This window comes from Rhinopithecus bieti, unplaced genomic scaffold (assembly GCF_001698545.2).
Source record: "Rhinopithecus bieti isolate Rb0 unplaced genomic scaffold, ASM169854v2 scaffold_6513, whole genome shotgun sequence".
Classification (NCBI taxonomy): Eukaryota; Metazoa; Chordata; class Mammalia; order Primates; family Cercopithecidae; genus Rhinopithecus; species Rhinopithecus bieti.
The window spans coordinates 1,401,813-1,424,165 of NW_016805931.1; the positions used below are offsets into that span (position 1 = coordinate 1,401,813).

At 41.6% G+C, this 22,353-nt stretch overlaps 1 protein-coding gene across 1 annotated transcript in view; it reads right to left on the minus strand.

Moving 5' to 3' along the window:
- Positions 1–2,417: 2,417 nt before the first annotated feature.
- The window catches only part of ANKRD55 (ankyrin repeat domain 55), a 131,170-nt gene continuing 111,234 nt past the window's right edge, over positions 2,418–22,353 (minus strand). Inside the window, exons 9-12 of the mRNA XM_017874210.1 lie at positions 19,780–19,947; positions 14,438–15,102; positions 5,272–5,364; positions 2,418–3,054 (exon numbers count right to left, since the gene is read on the minus strand). Coding sequence (XP_017729699.1) covers positions 2,933–3,054; positions 5,272–5,364; positions 14,438–15,102; positions 19,780–19,947 — 1,048 coding nt within the window. The 3' untranslated portion in view covers positions 2,418–2,932. The remainder of the gene's footprint in view (positions 3,055–5,271; positions 5,365–14,437; positions 15,103–19,779; positions 19,948–22,353) is intronic.

Below are 22,353 nucleotides of genomic sequence, written 5' to 3' on the forward strand. Positions count from 1 at the left end.
GCTCTCTCCTTGTCCAGAATAAAAGCTAGTTTCCTTTCCTCTTTCCTGGTACAGAGTTAACACTGAAAAGAACATTCTTATACATCAATCTTGGCAAACATGTCAGGTTTTTTGTCTGAGGATAAATTCCTATGTGATAGGGTGGTGTCAACAGTTTAACATTTCCTCTGTGGCTTTATTTATTTATTTATTATAATTTTTTTTTGAGACGGGGGTCTTGCTCTGTCGCCAGGCTGGAGTGCAGTGGTGCCATCTCCTGGGCTCAAGAGATTCTCCTGCCTCAGCCTCCCAAGTACCTGGGACTATAGGCGTGCGCCACCACGCCCAGCTAATTTTTGTATTTTTAGTAGAGACGGGGCTTCACCATGTTGGCCAGGATGGTATTGATCTCTTGACCTCGTGATTCACCCACCTTGGCCTCCCAAAGTGCTGGGATTACAGGTGTGAGCCACCGTGCATGGCCAGCATACACTTCTTTACTTCTGTTGAAGTTAGGCATGTCCACACAATTTGACTTGGCAAATGAAATGTGAGAGTAAATAATGAGATTCACCTCTCATTTCCTCTGGTTTGGTCACCAAAGAAGAACATATTGAAATGGAATCTACATCAGCAGCCAACTCTGCTGGCTGGTATGAGACATATATTGTGAATAAGAAACAAATCGTGTCAGCCAGTGACATCTGGGGGTTGTTTGTTGTTAAAGTGGAAGCTAGCCTACCCTGACTGATGCAGGCAGTGTAGGGCTAGGTAATCTACTTGTGGATGGACATGTATTCAGAAGTAGCCTGTGACACAGCTGAACAACTTAACAGTCTGATGCCAAACAACTTAACAGGTTGATGCTTAAAGAATGACTCTTCAAAGATGAGAGCAGCCCCCAAACAAAACAAAACAACACAAAGGGAAAATTCTTCAGAGGCTATGTCGGGAAGTCCTTCTGTTTGTAATAGGATTTTCTTTCCCTTTAGCTACTGCCCAGCAAGGAAGGCTGATCCATACACTTTCTCCTTTACAATCTCTGATTCATGCAACTATCATTGTCAAAAAGAGATTGTGGACTAGGCTGGGTGCAGTGGCTTATGCCTGTAATCCCAGCACTTTGGGAGGCCGAGGTGGGTGGATCATCTGAGGTCAAGAGTTTGAGACCAGCCTGGCTAACATGGCAAAACCTGTCTCTATTAAAAATACAAAAAAATTAGCTGGACGTGGTGGTGTGTGCCTGTAATCCCAGCTACTTGGGAGGCTGAGACAGGAGAATCTTGAACACAGCAGGCAGAGGTTGCAGTGAGCTGAGATTACGCCACTGCACTACAGCCTGGGTGACAGAGGGAGACTCCATCTCAAAAAAGAAAAAAAAAGAGATTGTGGACTAATGACATCTTTTTTTTTTTGAGATGGAGTCTTCCTCTGTCACCTAGGCTGGAGTGCAGTGGCACGATCTCGGCTTACTGCAAGCTCCATCTCCCAGGTTCACGCCATTCTCCTGCTTCAGCCTCCTCAGCAGCTGGGACTAGGCGTCTGCCACCACGCCCGGCTGATTTTTTTGTGTTTTTAGTAGAGACGGGGTTTCACCTTGTTAGCCAGGATGGTCACAATCGCCTGACCTCGTGATCCGCCCACCTCAGCCTCCCAAAGTGCTGGGATTACAGGTGTGAGCCACCACGCCCGGCCTAATGACATCTTTTATGATGGCTTTCTACATCGCCTTTCCTTGCCAACTCCCTCTTTTCCTCTCTACTTCCTTCCTTCCTGAGAAAAAATGAAATGACCAAGTGCCTACTTTGTGCCAGGCATTGTATACATTTCTAGAAGTGCAAAGCCAAAGGATTGTGATTTGGTCCCAGAAGAGCTTCTATCTAGTTAATGGTATAGTCTAACCTCTTTAAACACATACTACTAATATAAAGTGGTGAATGTTGTACAGGTACTTGAGATATTTACAAGATAACATCCAGGCTCCCAAATAACATGCAGTGGCCGTCATCTTATGTGGCTAAGCCTTGAACTTTATACAGACCTCTAGCACGAATCAATCCAAACAACACATAATTATCTTAGTAAGATCTACAGTTAGTAGTATTCATTCAAAACTTTGCTAAGTCTTAAGTTTGCAAAAGTCTTTAGTAGGCAAGAGACCATTGTTTTAAAACAGAAAAATAGTTACATACACAGAGTATTTGAGGATTGTGTGAGAACTGCCTATTCAACTCTGTTGGGCCAGGATGTAGACCTTTCCAAATCACATGACCTTCTCCCTGTTGGCACAGTCAATCATATCTGAAAATGACGATATATGGAAATAATTAAATAACAAAGAAGAGAGATAAACAATGTCAAGTGACTTGGGCAGTAGCCAGGAACTGAGAATGTTAAAAAATATTTTGCAGAAGATTGTACATTTAAAAGCTGTAAACTGTGACTGATCATAGGAATTTATTTTTAAATAGGTTTCATTAGTTCAAGTTAGAATGACAATAAATGTGAAGAACATGTCTGGGATGCGGTTTTTTGTTGTTGTTGTTGTTTGTTTTTTGTTTTTGCTTTTATTCAGTAAAGCATACATTTTTTTTTCCAAAGCATAAAATCACTCAGCAAAAAACCAACCAAAGAACAATAACAAAAAAACAGTGCACATGCCACAAAGCAAACCAAACATAGCTCAGTTTGCCTACAGATAACATATTTTGTCTTTTAATTTTGGCATGTCGAAGTCACAGAAACTCACAGACTTAATATGCACACCCAAAGATTCTAAGTGCTTATTTAGGAAGTATCTTTATTTGGAATAAAGAATTTTGAGTTATAAAACTGATGGCTTATAGAATGCAGTTTACTAAATTGGTCTTCGTTCTTACAAACTAGAGTAATCTTGTTCTTTGAGAGTTGAGAATATATATTCATCTACATTTCTGCATCGAGTGGCCCACAGTTAATTTTCATCACTGGTGGCGTGGGCAGAATGATCACTCTCTTCTGCTGCTGTGCTGTGTCTTCGTTGACTTGGAATAGCAGGAAGCACTCGGTTTGTCCGCAGAGGTTCTCCAGATAGAACTGGGGAGAAAGAATAGAATGAGAGACTTTCAAGATTTGCTTCTCTCACAGGAAGGCGGCAGGAGAATTGTGTTGTGTTTTAGGAGTGGAGGCATTTCTAAGAAGGGTGTCTTGGTGAGAGCTAGACTGCAGAGAGAAGCTGTGTATGCATTTCTTGTATATATATCTGTTCAGACTTGCCACATGAAGTCTGGGATTTCAAATACGTCCACACAGAAGACTGTACCAAGTTTGATCAAACATGATTGGGCTGTGCATGCCTGGCAGAGCTTTTCCTTGGGGTGGAGTAGCTGTTGATGCTCAACAACTGCTCACAAGGCTCTAAAGAAGGCCCAAGACATTTATACTGTGCTTTTATGCAAACCTCAAAAGGCTCTCAGGCTTCTTTTAGGAAAAGCACTGTGGGCTCTTTCATTTCTTTTTTGTAGAGCTAAGTTGATCAAAGATCTTTATCTTTCCTTCTCTCCTGAAACTTAACTGTGAAAAGCAAAGCTCTTGGGCCCTGCCAAAAAAAACTCTCTTTGGCTTCTCCAAGCTCCATCAGCATTCAAGACTGAGTGGCTCCTTCCTTAACTAGACGTTTTTGTGGCTACAGTTCTGCTTAAAGACAGATTCCGGCTTGAATTTGATTCAATGATAGAATTGACACCATCCAAAATGTTCACTTTACACACATCTGTAAAGGGCAGAGGAAATGATCTGTCAAGGAAGAGGTCTTGGTTTCTGCTACTAACTCTCTGTGTGACCTTGGACATACCCCTCTACCTCTTAGTTTCCTTATCTGCTAAAAGACAGAGTTGTACTAAGACCCTATAGTTCATCATTTTAACCTAAAGAGTTCTAGAGCTCTTGGTTTGTCTCCTTCAAATCCTAGCCTGGGGAGAAAGACATACTGGATATATACTCTGTGCAAACAGTGTGCCAAATGTTTTACATATGTTGTCTCATTTAGTACTCCCGTAAATCTTACTAGGATGGCACTATCGTTATGGACAATGAGGAAACTAAAGTACAGAAAGGTTGAGAAACTTATCTGAAATAGGACAGCTCCTAAATCATCTAACCTGCACTTAGAAGGATGTGGAGGGGCTGTGTGTGGGGTGTGTGTGTGTTAAATGCAGTGGGGTGCAATTGGAAGAAAAAAAGAAAATAAATTAGAATCCAGTAAGTATTGCTTATTTCATGAGGCAGTAGACTCAGTGTCCTGTAGTTTTGTTTCTGGCTCTACAACGGGAATAATAATAAAACTTGCTTTATTATTATTATGCTTCAGAGTATAGATATGAGAATATTCAAACTCAGAATCTCTGGGTGCGGGACCCAGGAATCTACTTCACAACAAACACCCGAGGTAATACTTAGGTATACTCAAGTTTGAAGATCACTGGCCCAATGGAGTATATTAACATTTTATATTAGGAGAGTTTTTTTTAATATAAAATATTATAAAATAAATCAATAATACCAAGAGTAATCCTTATGAACTGAATTTTTTTTTTCTGCTTAGGAATGCATGGACTGTAAATACAGAGGTGATGTACATTTCTATCTGTCCAGTATAGTAAGGAAACCGACATCAAGAGGCCAGTCTTAAAAGGGAATTTTAAAGCACCTTCCTAAAGACATTAAATAATACATGTAAAATAAACTGTTTATTGCTTCAATAGTTCAAACACAAAATTCCTAAAGGGAGGAAGTATTCTTTTTTTAAAAAAATAAGCATCTAAAAAAAGCTTTAAAGATGGTCTCTGTTTTCCTGTAATTTATAAGTGTTGGCACCTGATGTTCCCTTGAAAAATGAAAGTATGAAAGTAGGGCTGGGCGTGGTGGCTCATGCCTGTAATCCCAGCATTTTGGGAGGCCGAGGTGGGTGGATCACTTGAGGTCAGGAGTTGGAAACCAGCCTGGCCAACATGGCGAAACCCCATCTCTACTAAAAAAAAATACAAAAATTAGCCAGGCATGGTGGCAGGCACCTGTAATCCCAGTTACTTGGGTGGCTGAGGCAGGGGAATCGCTTGAACCTGGGAGGCGGAGGTTGCAGTGAGCTGAGATCCTGCCATTGCACTCTAGCCTGGGTGATAGGGCAAGACTCCGTCTCAAAAAAAAAAAAAAAAAAAAAGAAAAGAAAAATGAAAGTAAACTGAAATAACATTTACTTGTGTCTAGATGCGTTAACACTTGCAAAGGAAGCTGTGGAAGATTCATAATACTTACATTTTTGATCTGGTAGGGGAGCTAGGTTGTTCCGAGTGAAAGGAAGATCCCTGATTTTGTGTCTGTTGGGGGAAAGATGCTGAAAATTTTGTCCTGAAGATAAAACATATTTGCGTCAATCACTTGAGACTCAACCAAGTGCAAATTACAGAATGCAATGGATAAGAGAATCATCAAAGTTGTTACAGATCACTAAAATTTAAGGTTGGTAACAGTTAACAATGAAACAATGATAGCCTATACTTTATTGCATTTCTGTATATCATCAAAGTTGTTACAGATCACTAAATTTAAGGTAGTGGTAACAGTAACAATGAAAACAATGATAGCTATAACTTTATTGCATTTCTGTTATATACCAGTCCACGATAGAAAAGGTACTAGAAATCATTTCTTGAGTGTACTAGTTTAAGCAAAATTTTATAAAGAAGCACAGTGGGTTACTTACCCCATAAAAGTTAAAGTTGAAAAAAAATGAAAATAATATAGATATGGCATATCTTATCATATATTCATCAAATCTTTGATGAAATGAGTGGGTGATGAGTAGAGTATTTTCTTCTAGAAGAGAGTTTCTCAATCCTGGTTGCACATAGGAATTATCTAAGAAGTTACAAAACATACTGCTGTCCTGGCCACATCCCAGGTTATTACATTGGAATCTCTGGAGATGGGGCATGGTGTCAGATGTTTATCAGCTCCCAGCTGATTCAAGTGCAACCAGTATGGAGAATCATTGACCTGGAAGACAGAATGGGGTGGATGCACTCAGGAAACCTATTCTCTAACTTGGACAAAAAGCAATGGTGTATGCGTGGACCATGTGAGCCAGCTCTCAAGAGCTGATGGTTACGCTTTCAGAAATTTTGTGAACTGTTTGACATCACACTAGTGTCTTGAAATCAGCCATGGTGGGTGTATTTACACTGTGAAAAATCAACAAGCACAGATTTTTCTCCTGGAAAGCCAGCTGGTAAACATTGATCAATGTACTACTGACTTTAAGATATGGATGTTCAATACCTGAAAATAGAAGCGGACACACAAATGTGATTTAAATCCACTTTAAAATTGACTGGATGGTGTCATGAATAGGAGCTTGGTTGGGCCCTTGGGTCAAACAGAATTAGGCTTGATTCCCTGCTTCCCCACTTTTTAGTTGTATGACCTTGGGCAAATGATATAACCTCTGAACACCTCAATATTTTCGTATACAAAATGATGAAAATAATTCTATGTCTTTTCCACTTGTCATGAGGATTACATTGGAGAACAAGAGTGAAGCATTTAGCTTATAGGGTAAAGTACTCAATAGACCTTAACAAAAAAAGATTATTTGATCTTTTGCCTATCAGTCTAGTAAGAAAGAACCAGAGTTGCTACGACAATGCTCCTAGAGTTTAAGGGTCTTCTGTTGGAGCAAAATAGCATAAGAAAAAAAGAAAAAACAAGAGGATTAGCCAAGATCCACCTTCCATCTGTTTAGGTGAATCTTATGGTGGATGGTCTGTGCAGAAATGGCCACCTCAGCAATGTTAGTTGATGGAGATTAAATCTCCAGTCTCCCTGGTGGATATTTTGCCATTATATTTTATCCTATTGAACACTGAACGTCAAATAACTTCAGGAGCTATTATTTACAGAGAAAATAATCCATGTGTAGAATTATCATTAAAATTTATATTAGCAAACAGCTTATTTATCCATGAACACTTGAGCAGATATTTGTAAAACCAACAATGAGATAATGACAATTAAGAGTTATGTTTATGGAGCACTTACTTTTGTCAGGAATAGGGATAAATGCTGTAGGCATAATCTTATATAATTCTGACAATCACTTTTTCTTGTGAGATAGATTCTATTATCATCCTCATTTACAAATGAGGACCTTGTGACTTCGAGGAGTTCTAAAAGTGCTCAAGTCGTATGCTAGGAAGGGACAGAGCCTGGACTTCAACCCTATAGGGCTGCCCCTGTAACTTCTGTTATTCTGCCTCCTCTAAGCAGATGGGAGAAGTGGGCAGAGAAGGGTTGCAGCAGTGACTTGGACATGAAGGGGAGTTAAATTTTATTCCATGTTGGCATTTTGCTCAGTTTTCAGGGACAGGGTGGAGCCGTGCTTAGCCCAAAGCTGTCTGGTGCTGCAGGCAACTGAAGGGAGTGTTCAGCTTTGGGGACAGGGTCAAGGACCACTGTCCTAGGAAAAAAGGATAGGAAATGTTTTCACAGTTACATGATGGAACCAGAGGTGACTGCAGCATTAATAATAATAATAATGATAATAATAATAAATAGATAATTCAGCAATCATCCATTGAGCACTCATTATATTCCAGACCCTAGAGTACAAAGAGGAGAAGGCAAGGTGTTCAGGAAGGGATTGCAATTAATGTGGGAGGAGACACAGGTAAACATGTGGTTTTGAAGCGCCATGAGTAGTGCTGTGATAGAGTTTGTGAGGGCATTGCAGAGGAAGGAATGGTCCAGAGAAGCTGACGTTTTCTTGGATCCCACAGACCTTGTTCCAATATCTCCTCTGACACTTCCTGGCTAGCTCTGTGACCTTAGGCAGATGAGCTAACCGCTCTGTCTCAATTGCTTCAGTTATAAACGGGATAAATTCTCTCCTGCAATGTTGTGGAAAGCGAAGTGTGTAGGTGTGTAGGTGTTTTTGGAGATAGTGTCTTGCTGTGTTGCTCAGGATGGAGTGCAGCGGTGCCATCCTGGCTCACGGCAACCTCTGCCTCCCGGGTTCCAGCAATTCTCCTGCCTCAGCTTCCTGAGTAGCTGGGACTATAGGTGTGCAACACCACACCAGGCTAATTTTTGTATTTTTAGTAGAGACGGGATTTCACCATGTTGGCCAGGCTGATCTTGAACTCCTGACCTTAGGTGATCCACCCGTCTCAGCCTCCCAAAGTGTTGGGATTACAGGCGTGAGCCACTGTGCCCGGCAAGGTGGAGCTATTCTTATTAGGAGTCCTATGAAAGAACCATATTTCCTATAGAGATCAGGGTGAACTTCACATATTATAGAAGGTGAGTTTTGAGCTGGTTCTTAAAAGATTATAGGAATCAGTCAAGCACACAGTGGAGAGAACCCAAAATAATAACAAGGGCCAAGATGTCATAGAATGAAAAGGTATGAAATTGTCAAGAAACTGAGACATATTCAAGGAACTGCTGAAGAGGTAGGGGTGGGGATTTGAGATGGAAGGTGCAGAAGCTGAGAATGACCATGCCGTGAGGGCTTTGTTTGCCCCGTTTAGAACCCTGGCCTTTGTCCTGAAAAGATGCAAAACCTTTGATGGGTTTAGACAGAGGGGTCACAGGATCAGACCTAACCAGCCAGAAGAGTGCATTGTTGCTGAGATAGTCTAGAAAATTCTAGAGAAGGAAGCTCTCTTTTGCAGGAGAAAGGAGGCGCACACTCTTTTACTTTTCTTGTGATGGCTTATAAATAACCAGGCTGGCAGACAACACCGCAGAGCTTTCTGTTCCATTTTCTCTGAAAGCTGCCTGCAATGAATTAAGTTGATGTGCTCCAAATTCCAACTCTATAGGATAAGTGCTTCATTACCCAACTTGCTGCATCCAACCCCTGACAGGTCTCAATAAATGTTAAGCAATAATCATTACAGCTAAATGTTCAGGGCTGCTGATGTAAGCATTGGATAGTGGCTGCCCGGAATTTTAACAGCAGCACTGCTAACCCATATTATTTCTACCAAACCCAGGGCAGGAAAGGAGGAAATCCAAAGATAAAGGGACTATCCAAGATCAAATCAGTGCTGCAGTGGGATGATTTATCCAACTGCTTTATTACATTAAACTTTCACATAAAATATTGAGAGCTCAATGTAGAAATCTAAGTTTCAACCCTCCTAGACTAACAACAACGACAACACCCACTTCAGTGTAGTGCAGAAGCCTCAGTGATCTCAAAACAATTATTGTTGAAAATGTTCACAGAAATAAAATCTGTAAGGCTAGGAAAGGTTTTTTTTTTCTTTTTCTTTTTCTTTTTTTTTTTTTGAGACAGAGTCTCGCTTTGTCACCCAGGCTGGAGTGCAGTGGTGCGATGTCGGCTCACTGCAACCTCTGCCTCCTGAATTCAAGCGATTCTCCCGCCTCAGCCTCCAGAGTAACTGTGACTACAGGCGCTCGCCACCACGCCCGGCTAAATTTTGTATTTTTGTATTTTTAGTAGAGATGGGGTTTCACTACATTGGCCAGGCTGGTCTCGAACTCCTGACCTCAGGTGATCTGCCCACCTTGGCCTCCCAAAGTGCTGGGATTACAGGTATGAGCCACTATGCTCAGCCGCAATTTATAATCCCAGCATTTTGGGAGGCCAAGATGGGTGAATTGCTTGAGGCCAGGGGCTCTAGACTAGTCTGGGTAACAAAGTGAGACCCTTGTCTCTACAAAAAAATGATGACAAAAAAATTAACCAGAGGAGGAGGTGTGTCTGTAGTTCCAGCTACATGGGAGGTTGAGATAGGAGGATTGCTTAAGCCCATGAGTTTGAGGCTGAAGTGAGCTATGATCAAGCCACTGTACTCCAGCCTGGGTGACAGATCCTATCTCTCTCTAAAAAAAAAAAAAACTCTCCCTCTCTTTTGATAAATTACTATGATAAACACTCAGCAATTATTTAATGTATGATCAAATGACTAAGCTCCTTTCCATTTTTAAAACCCTATGACTGTATCTAAACATGACAAGAAAGTTCATTAAAATCAGTTGCAAAAGCATTTTAGTAAATTTACACCCCTTAAAACTGATTTATAGGCTGAAGACACTTGGGAAATTTATCTTATCATGACTCAGTTGCCTAGAATGGCTCCTAGTTATAATCAGCACTCAGAAAAATTGGTTGAAAAAAAGTATTTGATATAGGTCAATTCCATTGGAGAATTTCACCTTTCCCTTTCTGTTATTCTGCTGCCCCAGGATTTTTCTAGTTATTTCATTGTGTAAGTGAGCAAATCCCCAAACTACGTTTATTGAATTTCCTTTTATTTCAAATAAGATGGAAATTTTTGGGTGGCACATGTGTCAGAATGTACTAATTCTCTATCCAATATCTACTCCCTCACTTAGAAACAGAAATCCAATTTTGGAGGGATAGCAACATGGCCAGCTAAAAGATTCCTTGTTGATAGTTGTGAACATATGACCAAAGTTTAGGCCAATGAGACGCAAGCGGAAGTGTGGGACTTAAGCCAGATGAGTTCTTAATGGGAGCTGATTCACATGGGGACATGCATTTCTCCCCCTTCTACTTCCTTCCTCCTGCTCCATCAGCCCCTCGAAGACAGAAGCCATATGTTGGGGGACGGGGCACATAAATGGAAAGAGCCTATGTTGCTTGTGATTGTGGAGCCACCAAATGTCTGGGAACTGCCTACTTCAGACTTCTTTCATGTGATAGCAACAAACTATTTTTTATTTTTTATTTTTTTTGAGATAGGGCCTCACTCTGTCACCCAGTCTGGGGTACAGCGGTGTGATCTTGGCTCACTGCAACCTCTGCCTCCCAGGCTCAAGTGATCCTCCTGTCTCAGCCCCCTAAGTAGCTGTAACCACAGGCATGCACCCCTACTCCTGGCTAATTTAATTGTAGAAACGAAGCTTCACCATGTTGCCCAGGCTGGTCTTGAACTCCTGAGCTCAAGCAATCCACCTGCCTCAGCCTCTCAAAGTGCTGGGATTGCAAGTGTGAGCCACTGCCCCTGGCTGTGATAGCAATAAACTTCTATATTGTTCAAGCCCCTGTGACTTTGGATTTCTTTTACAGGAAGCTGAACCCCATCCTGACTGATATAAAAGAGACAGGCCAAGGCTGTCTTTGGAACGGAAAAAGAACAAGACTTTCAGATTTTCACATGATTTTCATAACAGACGGTATTCGTTTGGCTGGGACAGGCCTAACTCTGGAAAACAGGATGGGTTGAGGCTCTGAAGTGTCAAAAGGTGGCAGACCACTGTGTTCCCTTCCTGATCCTTCTGCAGAAAAAAATGCAAACACTACCCATGCCACCAGCTAAGTGCTTCAGTGCTTTGTGGAGGAAGCAAAATCTTGAACGGAGTTTTTCTCAGACACCAGGAAACAGCCTTTATGTGCTTATCCATATTTATCCTGTGTCTAAATATGTATAAAAACATGAGTGAGGGAGCATATTCTATCTCAAAGGTTTCAGGCACTGGGCACATGTCAAAGGGTGAAGAGAGTCAAATTCAATTGCATATTAAACGCAAAGGAATTTTGCTCATTCTAAAAAAATATATGGCCCTTTTCTACTTTTTAAAAAACACATTGTGGCCGGGCACTGTGGCTCACGCCTGTAATCTCAGCACTCTGGGAGGCCGAGGCAGGCAGATCACGAGGTCAGGAGTTTGAGACCAGTCTGGCCAACATAGTGAAACCCTGTCTCCACTAAAAATACAAAAATTAGCCGGGCGTGGTGGCGCACGCCTGTAATCCCAGCTACCCGAGAGGCTGAGGCAGGAGAATTGCTTGAACCCAGGAGGTGGATGTTGCAGTGAGCCGAGATCATGCCACTACACTCCAGCCTGGGTGACAGAGTGAGACTCTGTCTCAAAACAAAACAAAACAAAACAAAACAAACAAAACAAAACAAAACACACGCACACACCCAAAAAAACCCCACAATGTTGTCTTGGTCTTTCATTTTCTACTCTTAGAGAAAATGGCTTCCATAAATAAATTATTTTTTCTCCTAATCCTACTGTAAGAAAAACAAGAACTGAAAGAGACAGAGGCTGCGGGGAGCCGTGACTGTGCCACTGTACTCTAGCCTGGGTGACAGAGTGTGACCTTGTCTCAAATAAATAAATAAATACATAAATAAGTAATAAATTCTTCAGTGTGATACATTTGTTTAAAAAGTGGGATATGTACATATTTCATATCATAAGGCCTGACACTCCATGGAGAGACGGTGGAGAGGTGTGGACTGAACTGAACTGGGGACAGTGGTGTCTAAGTGGACAGTGGTTACTCAGATCCAGCCAATTATTGCCATGTGGGAATCTGGGTGTAGTGTTGCCAGATTTTCTAGTTTTTCGAGATAAGCTAGAATTCTAGATTTTTATATAAAATTTCATAATTTAAAATATTGACAATTAATTCACTTAAAAACAAGCCAAGGTACTGTGGCACCGAACAGGCTTTGGAAGCTGTTTTGCAGCCTCTGCTGCTTTTGAACAATGGTGCAAAGAATCACCTGTGGATTTTTTTTTTTTTTTTCTGTAGAGGTGGGGTCTTGCTACATTGACCCCCTGCCTCAACCCTTCAAAGTTCTGAGATTACAAGTGTGAGTCACTGTACCCAGCCTATGGATCATTTAAAAAAGAAAAATAAATTCTTTAGTGTGATAAATGTATTTATAAGGTGGGGAATAGATACATATACATTTGTATAAAAATACAAATTCTATGCCAGGCATGGTGGCTCATGCCTGTAATCCCAGCACTTTGGGAGACTAAGGCGGGCAGATCACAAGTTCAGGAGATCGAGACCATCTGGCTAATACAGTGAAACCCCATCTCTACTAAAAATACAGAAAATTAGCTGTCTGTAGTGGCATGTTCCTGTAGTCCCAGATACTTGGGAGGCTGAGCAGGAGAATTGCTTGAACCTGGGAAGTGGAGGTTGTAGTGAGCTGAGAGCGCACCACTGTGGAGGTTGCAGTGAGCTGAGATCCCGCCACTGCACTCCAGCCTGGGTGAGAGTGAGTCTCAAAAAAAAAAAAACGTGTATATACACACACACACACACACATACATATACATACACACACACATATACACACACACACACACATAAATTCTTAGGCTTGGCGTGGTGGCTCATGCCTGTAATCTCAGCACTTTGGGAGACCGAGAAGGGAGGATTGCGTGAGGCCATGAGTTCCCCAACAGCCTGGGAAACATAGTGAAACTCCATCTCTACAAAAAAAAAAAAAAAGCCAGATGTAAGGGTGGTACCTATAGTCCTAGCTACTCAGGAAGCTGAGGCAGGGGGATTACTTGAACCCAGGAGACAGAGGCTGCAGGGAACCGTGATTGTGCCACTGTACTCTAGCCTGGGTGACAGAATGTGACCTTGTCTCAAATAAATAAATAAATAAATATTTAAGTAATAAATTCTTTGGTGTGATACTTTTGTTTAAAAAGTGGGATATGTGCATATTTCATATCTAAAAATGGAGATATATGTGTGTAAAATATCTCTGGAAGGATAAAAAAATTCATTTTTTTTTGACGTTTAGCTTTGCATGAGGGACGCTGGATAGCTGGGGAAGACACAAGAGGGAGAATTGCTTTGCAACCCTTTGGTATGTGTTGAGACCTAACCCATAAATGTGCAAATGTGTTACCGTTCTACATGTGTCCACACGAGGCATGGCCATTTTCCCTGTTCCCTCACCAAAATTTTGATTCAGTAATCTGGGGTGGAGATTGAATGCCTGATTTATAAACAGTCACGCAAACAAACTCCTCATAGGTGATTTGCCACACACGAGTTAAGAACCCTTGCTAGTGGAAATAGTAATATTCTTGCTCCAATCTGGTATATACCACACATATTTGCTGGGAAGATGAGAAGGCACATATTTGTACTTGATGATTACTTGAAGAGGGGAGAAGCAGAACATTTTCTTTTCTTTCTTTCTTTTTTTTTTCTGAGACAAGAGTCTTGCACTGTTGCCCAGGCTGGAGTGCAATGGCATGATCTCAGCTCACTGCAAACTCCGCCTCTCGGGTTCACGCCATTCTCCTGCCTCAGCCTGCCGAGTAGCTGTGACTACAGGCACCTACCACCACGCCTGGCTAATTTTTTGTATTTTTAGTAGAGATGGGGTTTCACCGTGTTAGCCAGGATCGTGATCCGCCCGCCTTGGCCTCCCAAAGTGCTGGGATTGAGCACCGTGCCCGGCCAGAGAAGCAGAATGTTTTCACAGCCCAGAAATCTCAAATCCAGTGCACTTTGGGAGAAAAGGTGGCTCTAATTACTCATTTTATTTTCACCCTGCCTTCTAGACCATTGTCACTCCAGTTCCTAGCCTAGAACTATAGGGGACATTTCCAGTATAGAGCCTGCTGAGAATGAAGACAAAATCAAGGACATTACCTGATGATGGATTATGTAGATGACGAAGATGTGGTGGCACAGAGACCTCCTGGTGACCAGGCCGGACACTGAGCAATCTGTCCAGCAGCTTATCAGAAGAAGACACAGTCCAAACTGTGTAGGAAAATATCTGATTAGAATCACTCCTCCAGGGGTTATCTAGTAACATCTGGCAGCCAGTTTTGTTATTTAATAAATCCTGCTCACTTCGACTTTTCTGAGATCGCTGGGCCATATAATGAGGACCAGAGCTCAGGCCTGCATGGGAAGTCGCCCCATGAGAGGCTGTTAGGAAGTTACTGCCCAGGGTGATGGGTGGGAGACTCTGCGTTCTGATTGGTGGAAGCCCCTTACGGGCCAGTGGTTTCTTTCCTGGTAAGGGATATTTTGAATTGTCTGAGATTTTCTTCTTAAATTCAACCATAGCCACCTGATCACCAGGCTGTTCTTGGAAGTTGGTACCCATGATGCTATCAAAGGTGGTGATGATGTCATTGACTTCCGAGGTGTCTTTCTCTCTGTATCGGTCCCTGCTGGGATCCTTCTGATGGGCTCCCTGCTCTTCTTTCTTGTTTTTGCAGAATATTTGGTTGAGCATGTTGAACCGTCCCTCCTTCTTCTGGGGCCGACTGCTCTGGGAGGGAGGGGGTCGAGTAGGCTCTGTTCTATGTGAATATAAAAGAGCAGGGATGATATGTGAGAATAGGAAGTAGAGACATCACTAAGTGAAATACCGACCCCCTAGTCCACACGCTTCATCAGGTTTTCTGAGATCCTTCCTAGATACCCCCAAAGCCTTCTCAAGTTAAAGTGGTGTGAGGAACTCACAGCACCCCTGGCAATGCTGCCCAGAAGAGGCTCTTTGCCACGGGCAGTCTTTGCCCAAGGAGGACGTTTCTTATATTTTTCTTGCTCCTTCAGGGGATATCCTTTCAAAATTCACACCTGGATCATCTGTTTTCAACAAGGGGTTAACTAAGCTGAAAACTTGCTGAAAGTGTCGTTCTTTCATCTCAAGGACAGTCAGTAGGAGCGCAAGTTGAAGTCAGAGATGAAGCCTAAGGGTTTGAGTTCAGGCTTCAACGAGCAGAAGGATGGAGGAGGTTGCTGAGGTGGGGGGAGTGTGGTTTTAGGCTTTCTGTGAAAGAGATCCTAGAAAACCTGGACCTAGTGCTGACCAACTGACATTATACCCCTCAGGCACCCCCTCCCCATTTTAAACTAAAACTTTCCTGTTGAAAAGTACTTTTTAAAAAAGTATGCTAAAGAACAGGCGTGGTGGCTCATGCCTACAATTCCAGAACTTTGGGAGGCCGAGGTTGGAGGATCACTTGAGGTCAGGAGTTTGAGACCAGCCTGGGCAACATGGCAGGATCTCGTCTCTATAAAAAAAAAAAAAGAAAGAAAACCAAGGAAAGAAGTTTTAGTTTGGGCTCCAGCGAGAGAAGAGGAGGAATGCATGACCAAGGTTGGGCGTGGCTGCAGAAGAAAGTGAGCAATGCCCAATGCACGGCAAATTATAAAGGAAAAAGGCCAGCAGTTGTCGAGAGGTTCCCTGAGGTGCTATTCTGTTTGTGTTCCTTGGAAAATTCTGTGTGATTCTCTTTTGAGGCTCCAATTGACTTAATGCTTTCTGCGGTATGAATTAACGATGAAACCTGACCCGTGCGTGTGCCCCTAAGAGTCAGATTGCAACATTACTTTCTGGAGTGAGATATCGCAATCTGCAATTTGAAAAACATCACCACTTATTTTGGATGCATGTAACGAATGTTTTCTCTAAAGGTCACACAGTGCATCCTTTGAATCTTTATTCCCATGATGTAGTCTTATCTTTATTCTTTCACCTTCCAATGGGCTTTTTGAAATATTTAATTCTAGACTTCTAATACTCCAGAGAGATCCCCAGGGCACCTCTGACATTCAAGTTCCCCTACAAAGAATATGTCCCTGTGTGAACTGATGCTATTGCAGCATCTTGTGTAAGCCATCTCCTCCCCCTGTTACGGCTTGTGCTTTAGGTCTCTGGGTCTCAAAATGGGGTCCACTGAACCCTTAAAGAGGGATCCCTGACTTTTTCAGGGGTTTCACAGCATTAAACTCTATTCATAATAACACCACCATTGTTTGAGTCATGGGCTGAACTGGACACTTTTTTCACGGAATGCCATTTTTATGCCTTACAGACAAACTATGGTTATGTAGAGCTAAGTATTTGCAGAAATTTCTGCAAAATAAATAAAGTGAAATATGCAGAAACAGAGAGTAAAACAGTGGTTATCAGAAGTGAGGGTGAGGTGGGGGAATGGGAGGTGTAGGTCAAAGGGTACAAAGTTGCAGTTAAGTTTAAGTGTTTCTCATGCCTCAGCCTCTGGAGTGTCGGGATTACAGGTGCACGCCACCAAGCCCAGCTAATTTTGGTATTTTTAATAGAGGTGGGGTTTTGCCATCTTGGCTAGGCTAGTCTTGAACTCCTGGGCTCAAGTGATCCACCCGCCTTGGCTTTCCAAAGTGTGGAGATTACAAGCATGAGTCACTGTGCCTGGCCCATCTCACTAGGTATATTCATATCAAAACATGTATACCATATATATATATATATTTATATATATATATAAATAAAATAAAAATATATTAAAATGAATAAAGTGGGCCAGGCGTGGTGGCTAGCCTGACCAACATGGAGAAAACCTGTCTCTACTAAAAATACAAAATTAGCCAGGCGTAGTGGCATATGCCTGTAATCCCAGCTACTATGGAGGCTGAGACAGGAGAATTGCTTGAACCCGGGAGGCAGAGGTTTCGGTGAGCCGAGATTGTGTCATTGTACTCCAGCATGGGCAACAAGAGTGAAACTCCATCTCAAAATAAATAAAATGAATACAGTGAATATTTCATTTCAAGATAAATCATTGACAGTTATTGTAGCCAATGACGAAAGTCTAGCTTTCAAGTAAAAACTAGAATTTTGGAAAACTTATATTCACATTGTAAGCTTGACAGCATCTCAATCTATAAAGCTTTTCCAATGAGATTGGTGGTAACACTAACAAATGTGACTTTTTGATATTGTATAATGAAATGTGTCATTTGGAAGATCTTTATAATTAAGTGAACCAATATTTTCCAAATGACCAATGCAAAGTGTTAATAAAATCATGCATGTGTAGAGGGCCCATTTAAAGTATAAGGTATAGTAATGTATTCTAATGTGACAGAGTACAAAAAATTTATTGATATGGTGAGAATCCACATTGCAATTAACCTTTAAGAAACTACTACTTGTTAAGTTTTGATATCGTATCAAAGAAAAATACACACAATTGGCCGGGTGCGGTGGCTTACGCCTGTAATCCCAGCACTTTGGGATGTTGAGGCGGATCATGAGGTCAGGAGATCGAGACCATCCTGGCTAACACAGTGAAACGCCATCTCTACTAAAAATGCAAAAAAATTATCCGGGCATGGTGGCACGTGGGTGACAGAGCAAGACTCCTTCTTGGAAAAAAAAAAAAAGAAAGAAAAAAAAAAGAAAAATACACACAATTGTCTGAAAAGCCTATTGAGATACACCTGCCTTTTCCAACTATGTATATATATAAGGCCAGATTGTTTTTACATACATCAATCAAAATATGATACTGTGGCTGGGCATGATGACTCACACTTCTAATCCCAGCACTTCAGGAGGCTAAGGTGGGAAGACTGCTGAAGGCCAGGAGTTTGGGACCAGCCTGGGTAGCACAGTGAGGCCATCTCTCCAAAAAAAAACAAAAACCAAAAAACAAGAAAACCCAGTTGGGCATGGTGGCACGTGCCAAAAGTCCCAGCTACTCAAGAGGTTGAGGTGAGGGGATCGTTTGAGCCCAAGAGTTCAACGTTGCAGTGAGCCATGATTACGCCTCTGCACACCAGCCTGGGTGACAAGTGAGACTCTGGCTCTAAAATTAAAAAAAAAAAAAAAAAAATAAGCAAACCCCAAACCCAAGAAACAAAACACATTATATTGCAACAGAGTGAATGCAAAAAGCAGATGTGGAACCCACTTTATTCTTTTTTTTTTTTTTTGAGACAGGGTCTTGCTCTGTCATCCAGGCTGGAGTGCAGTGGTGCTAGCTCAGCTTACTGCAACCTCCACCTCCCAGGCTCAAGCGATTCTCCTGCCTCAGCTTCCCCAGTAACTGGGGTTACAGGCACGCACCACCACGCCTGGCTAGTTTTTCTGTTTTTGGTAGAGATGGGGTTTCACCACGTTGGCCAGGCTGGTCTAGCTGAACTTCTGACCTCAGGTGATCCACCCGCCTCGACCTCCCAAAGTGCTAGGATTACAGGTGTGAGCCATCATGTCCAGCCCCCAGCTGTATTCTATTAAGCTTGTATTAAGCTACCAAAGAGATTTGCCAAAAATGTAAAACAATGCTACTCTTCTCATGACAATATTTTTGTTTTGGGAAATAGAAATATTAAATAAAACATTTATGTTTAATTAAAAATATAGTATTTATGTTCACATGTAAATGTAATGTTTATTATTAATTTAAATGGATAAAATGCATATTTTATTAAAATTTTCAGTTTTAATTAATTAATTTTTTTTTTTGAGATGGAGTCTCACTCTGTCACCTAGGCTGGAGTGCAATGGAGTGATCTCGGCTCACTGAAACCTCCACCTCCCAGGTTCAAACTATTCTCCTGCCTCTGCCTCCCAGGTAGCTGGGATTACAGGTGCCCACTACCATGCCTGGCTAATTTTTCTATTTTTAGTAGAGATGGGATTTCACCATGTTGGCCAGGCTGGTCTTGAACTCCTAACCTTAGGTGATCTGCCTGCTTCAGCCTCCCAAAGTGCTGGGATTACAGGCATGAGCCACCGTGCCTGGCCTCTCAGTTTTAATTTCTAATGTCATAAATATTGATAGGTTTGACTCTCATAAATAAAAGTTATTTGGGGGCCCTTCATAATTTTTGAGAGTGTAAAAGGGTCCTGAGAACAAAAGTTTGAGACTCACCAAATTAGGCAAAAGGGGGATTTAGAGGATGTGCCAAAAAGGGAAGAGGAAAGAGAGAAAAGGAAAGAAGAGATTCAAGTTCAGTGAATATTAGGCTGATAGATTTGGGCTCACTACTATCATTTTGCTCCAAGAACACTTTATTCTGTGTTAGATAATGGCAAACATAAATTATATAATCATTTAATGTCTTTAATACTATGTAACATTAATTATATTATAAAAGTATAATAATATTATTATTGGTTTGCACCTTGGCAATTTAAAACATTTCATCCAAATTTATAAATATTTGAGAAGAATAGAAAAATAAGTGGCTCCTGGTGTACCCACCTGCTCTCTTGGGAGAGGAGTTTGACACACGCCGTGTGACCGCAGTACAGAGCATAGGCCAAGGGCGTGCTTTCATTGATGTCCCGCAGGTTGCTGTCCATTCCCAACTCCAGCAGTGACTGGACACATTCGACCTTCCCTGCAGCTGCAGCCCAGTGCAGAGGTGTCCTGGAGGGGCCACGTGGAAAAAGCACAAGTGTCTGAGCACGTTAATTGTTCAGGCTTCTTAGCCAGCAACAGCTCCTGCTCAAAGTCAGGTTGAGGTAGGGAAAATCTTGTTGCCATTTACAGTATAGAAATAGTGTTAAATGAGCCCAAAGGATGATGGTGGACAGGTGTAGGGGCCTCTCCTCTAGCTCTAAGTATCCCTGCCTTCTGCTCTCTCTGGCCTTTCTGACAATTTCCTAGAAGAGGAAGTAGTGGGTCAAAGGGTATGAAGAGTTTTGAGGTTCTTTATACATAGTACCAGACTGCCTTCCAGGAAGATTGAGTCAATTTGTTCTACCAGCTATGTTTCTCCTCCTTCTCTAATACTGAGTATTGTCACTTACTTTAAAAATCTTTGTCCATTTGGTAGGCAAAATAAGCTTCACTGTCGTTTTCCTTTCTATTTAATTTATAGTAAGGTTTGAACTTTTGAAATATAAGTTTATTTTCCATTTGAGTTTCTTCATTGAAATGACTAATGCCTTTTGTCATTTTCTGTTACAGTATGTGTTTTCTTACTAATTTGTATGTGCTCTTTGTATTAAAGACCATGATCTTCTATAGGTTATGTTTATGAAAACATTTTCTGTAATTTGTTACTTGACTTTTAATTTATTTTTATTTTATTTTTTGAGATGGAGTCTCACTCTGTCACCCAAGCTGGAGTGCAATGGTGTGGTCTTAGCTCACTGCAGCTTCTGCCTCCCAGGTTCAAGTGATTCTCACACCTTAGCCTCCTGAGTAGCTGGGACTACAGGCATATGCTACCACACCTGGCTAATTTTTGTATTTTTAGTAGAGACGGGGTTTCACTATGTTGGCCAGGCTGGTTTTGAACTCCTGACCTCGTGATCCACCCGCCTCAGCCTCCCAAAGTGGTGGGATTATAGGTGTGAGCCATCATGCCTGGCCAACTTTCACATTTTTTTTTTTATTTTAGAAGGATCTCTTTCTCCGCTCTGTCGCCCGGCGGAGTGCAGTGGCCGGATCTTCAGCTCACTGCAATGCCTCTGCCTCCTGGGTTTACGCCATTCCCTGCTCAGCACTCCCAGTACGGGACTACAGCGCCCGCCACCCTCGCCCGCTAGTTTTGTATTTTTTAGTAGAGACGGGGTTTTCACAGTGTAGCCAGGATGGTCTGATCCCTGACCTCGTGACCGCCTGTCTCAGGCCTCCCAAAGTGCTGGACTTGAGCCACCGCACCCGGCCCCAACTTTCAATTTTAAGTGATTTTCTATAAAACTTTAAAAAATAATCACATTTAATTCCTTTTCATTTTTTCTTTCTTTCATGATGTTATGTTTAAAAAATCCTTCGTGGCTGGGCACAGTGGCTCATGCCTGTAATTCTGGCACTTTGGGAGTTTGAGGCAGATGGATCATCTGAGGTCAGGAGTTCAAGAACAGCCTGGCCAACAAGGAGAAACACCATCTCCATTAAAAATACAAAAATTAGCCAGACATCATGGCACATTCCCGTAGTCCCAGCTACTCAGGAGGCCGAGGCGCGAGAATTGCTTAAACCCCGGAGGCAGAGGTTGCAGTGAGCTGAGATCACACCACAGCACTCCATCCTTGGCAACAGAGCAAGACTCTGTCTCAAAAAAATAAAATAAAATAAAATAAAAGTCCTTCATTAGCCAAAAGGTGGATGAATATTCACCAGTATTTAAACCTTTATTAAATTGTATAACCAGTGTTTTCTTAAGAGAATAAAAAGAAAAGCCACAGACTGGGAGAAAATATTTGCAAATCACATAGTCAACAAACTGTTACTAATACTAGTAATTAGTATATAAAACTTTCAGAACTGAACAATAAGAAAATAAACCAATTTTAAATATTAGCAAAAGATCAGAATAGACATTTTGTCAAAGAAGATATATGGATGGTAAATAAGCACATGAAGAGGTACTCAATAATATTCCAGTAGTACTGGAATACTACTCAGTAATGAAAAAGAACAGACTGCTGATATATGCAACAACATAGATGAGTGTCAAACACATTCTGCTAAGTGAAATAAATCAAATAAATCAGTCTCAAAGGATGAGCTACTATATATTTCCGTTTACATGACCTTCTGGAAAAGGCAAAACTATACAGACAGATAACTAATGAGTGGTTGCCAGGGCTTAGGGATGGGAAAGGGCTTGACTATACAGAAGGACATGAGTTGATGTTGGAGTTGATGGAATTGTTCTGAATTCTGTTTGTGGTGGTAACATGAATTCATGCACTTTATGTACACCATAAAAGTAAATTTTACTGAACATAAATAAAAAGAACACCAGTATTCTAGATTTATTTGGTTTAAAAATAAAAAACCATGGCTGGGCACTGTGGCTCACGCCTGAAATCCCAGCAC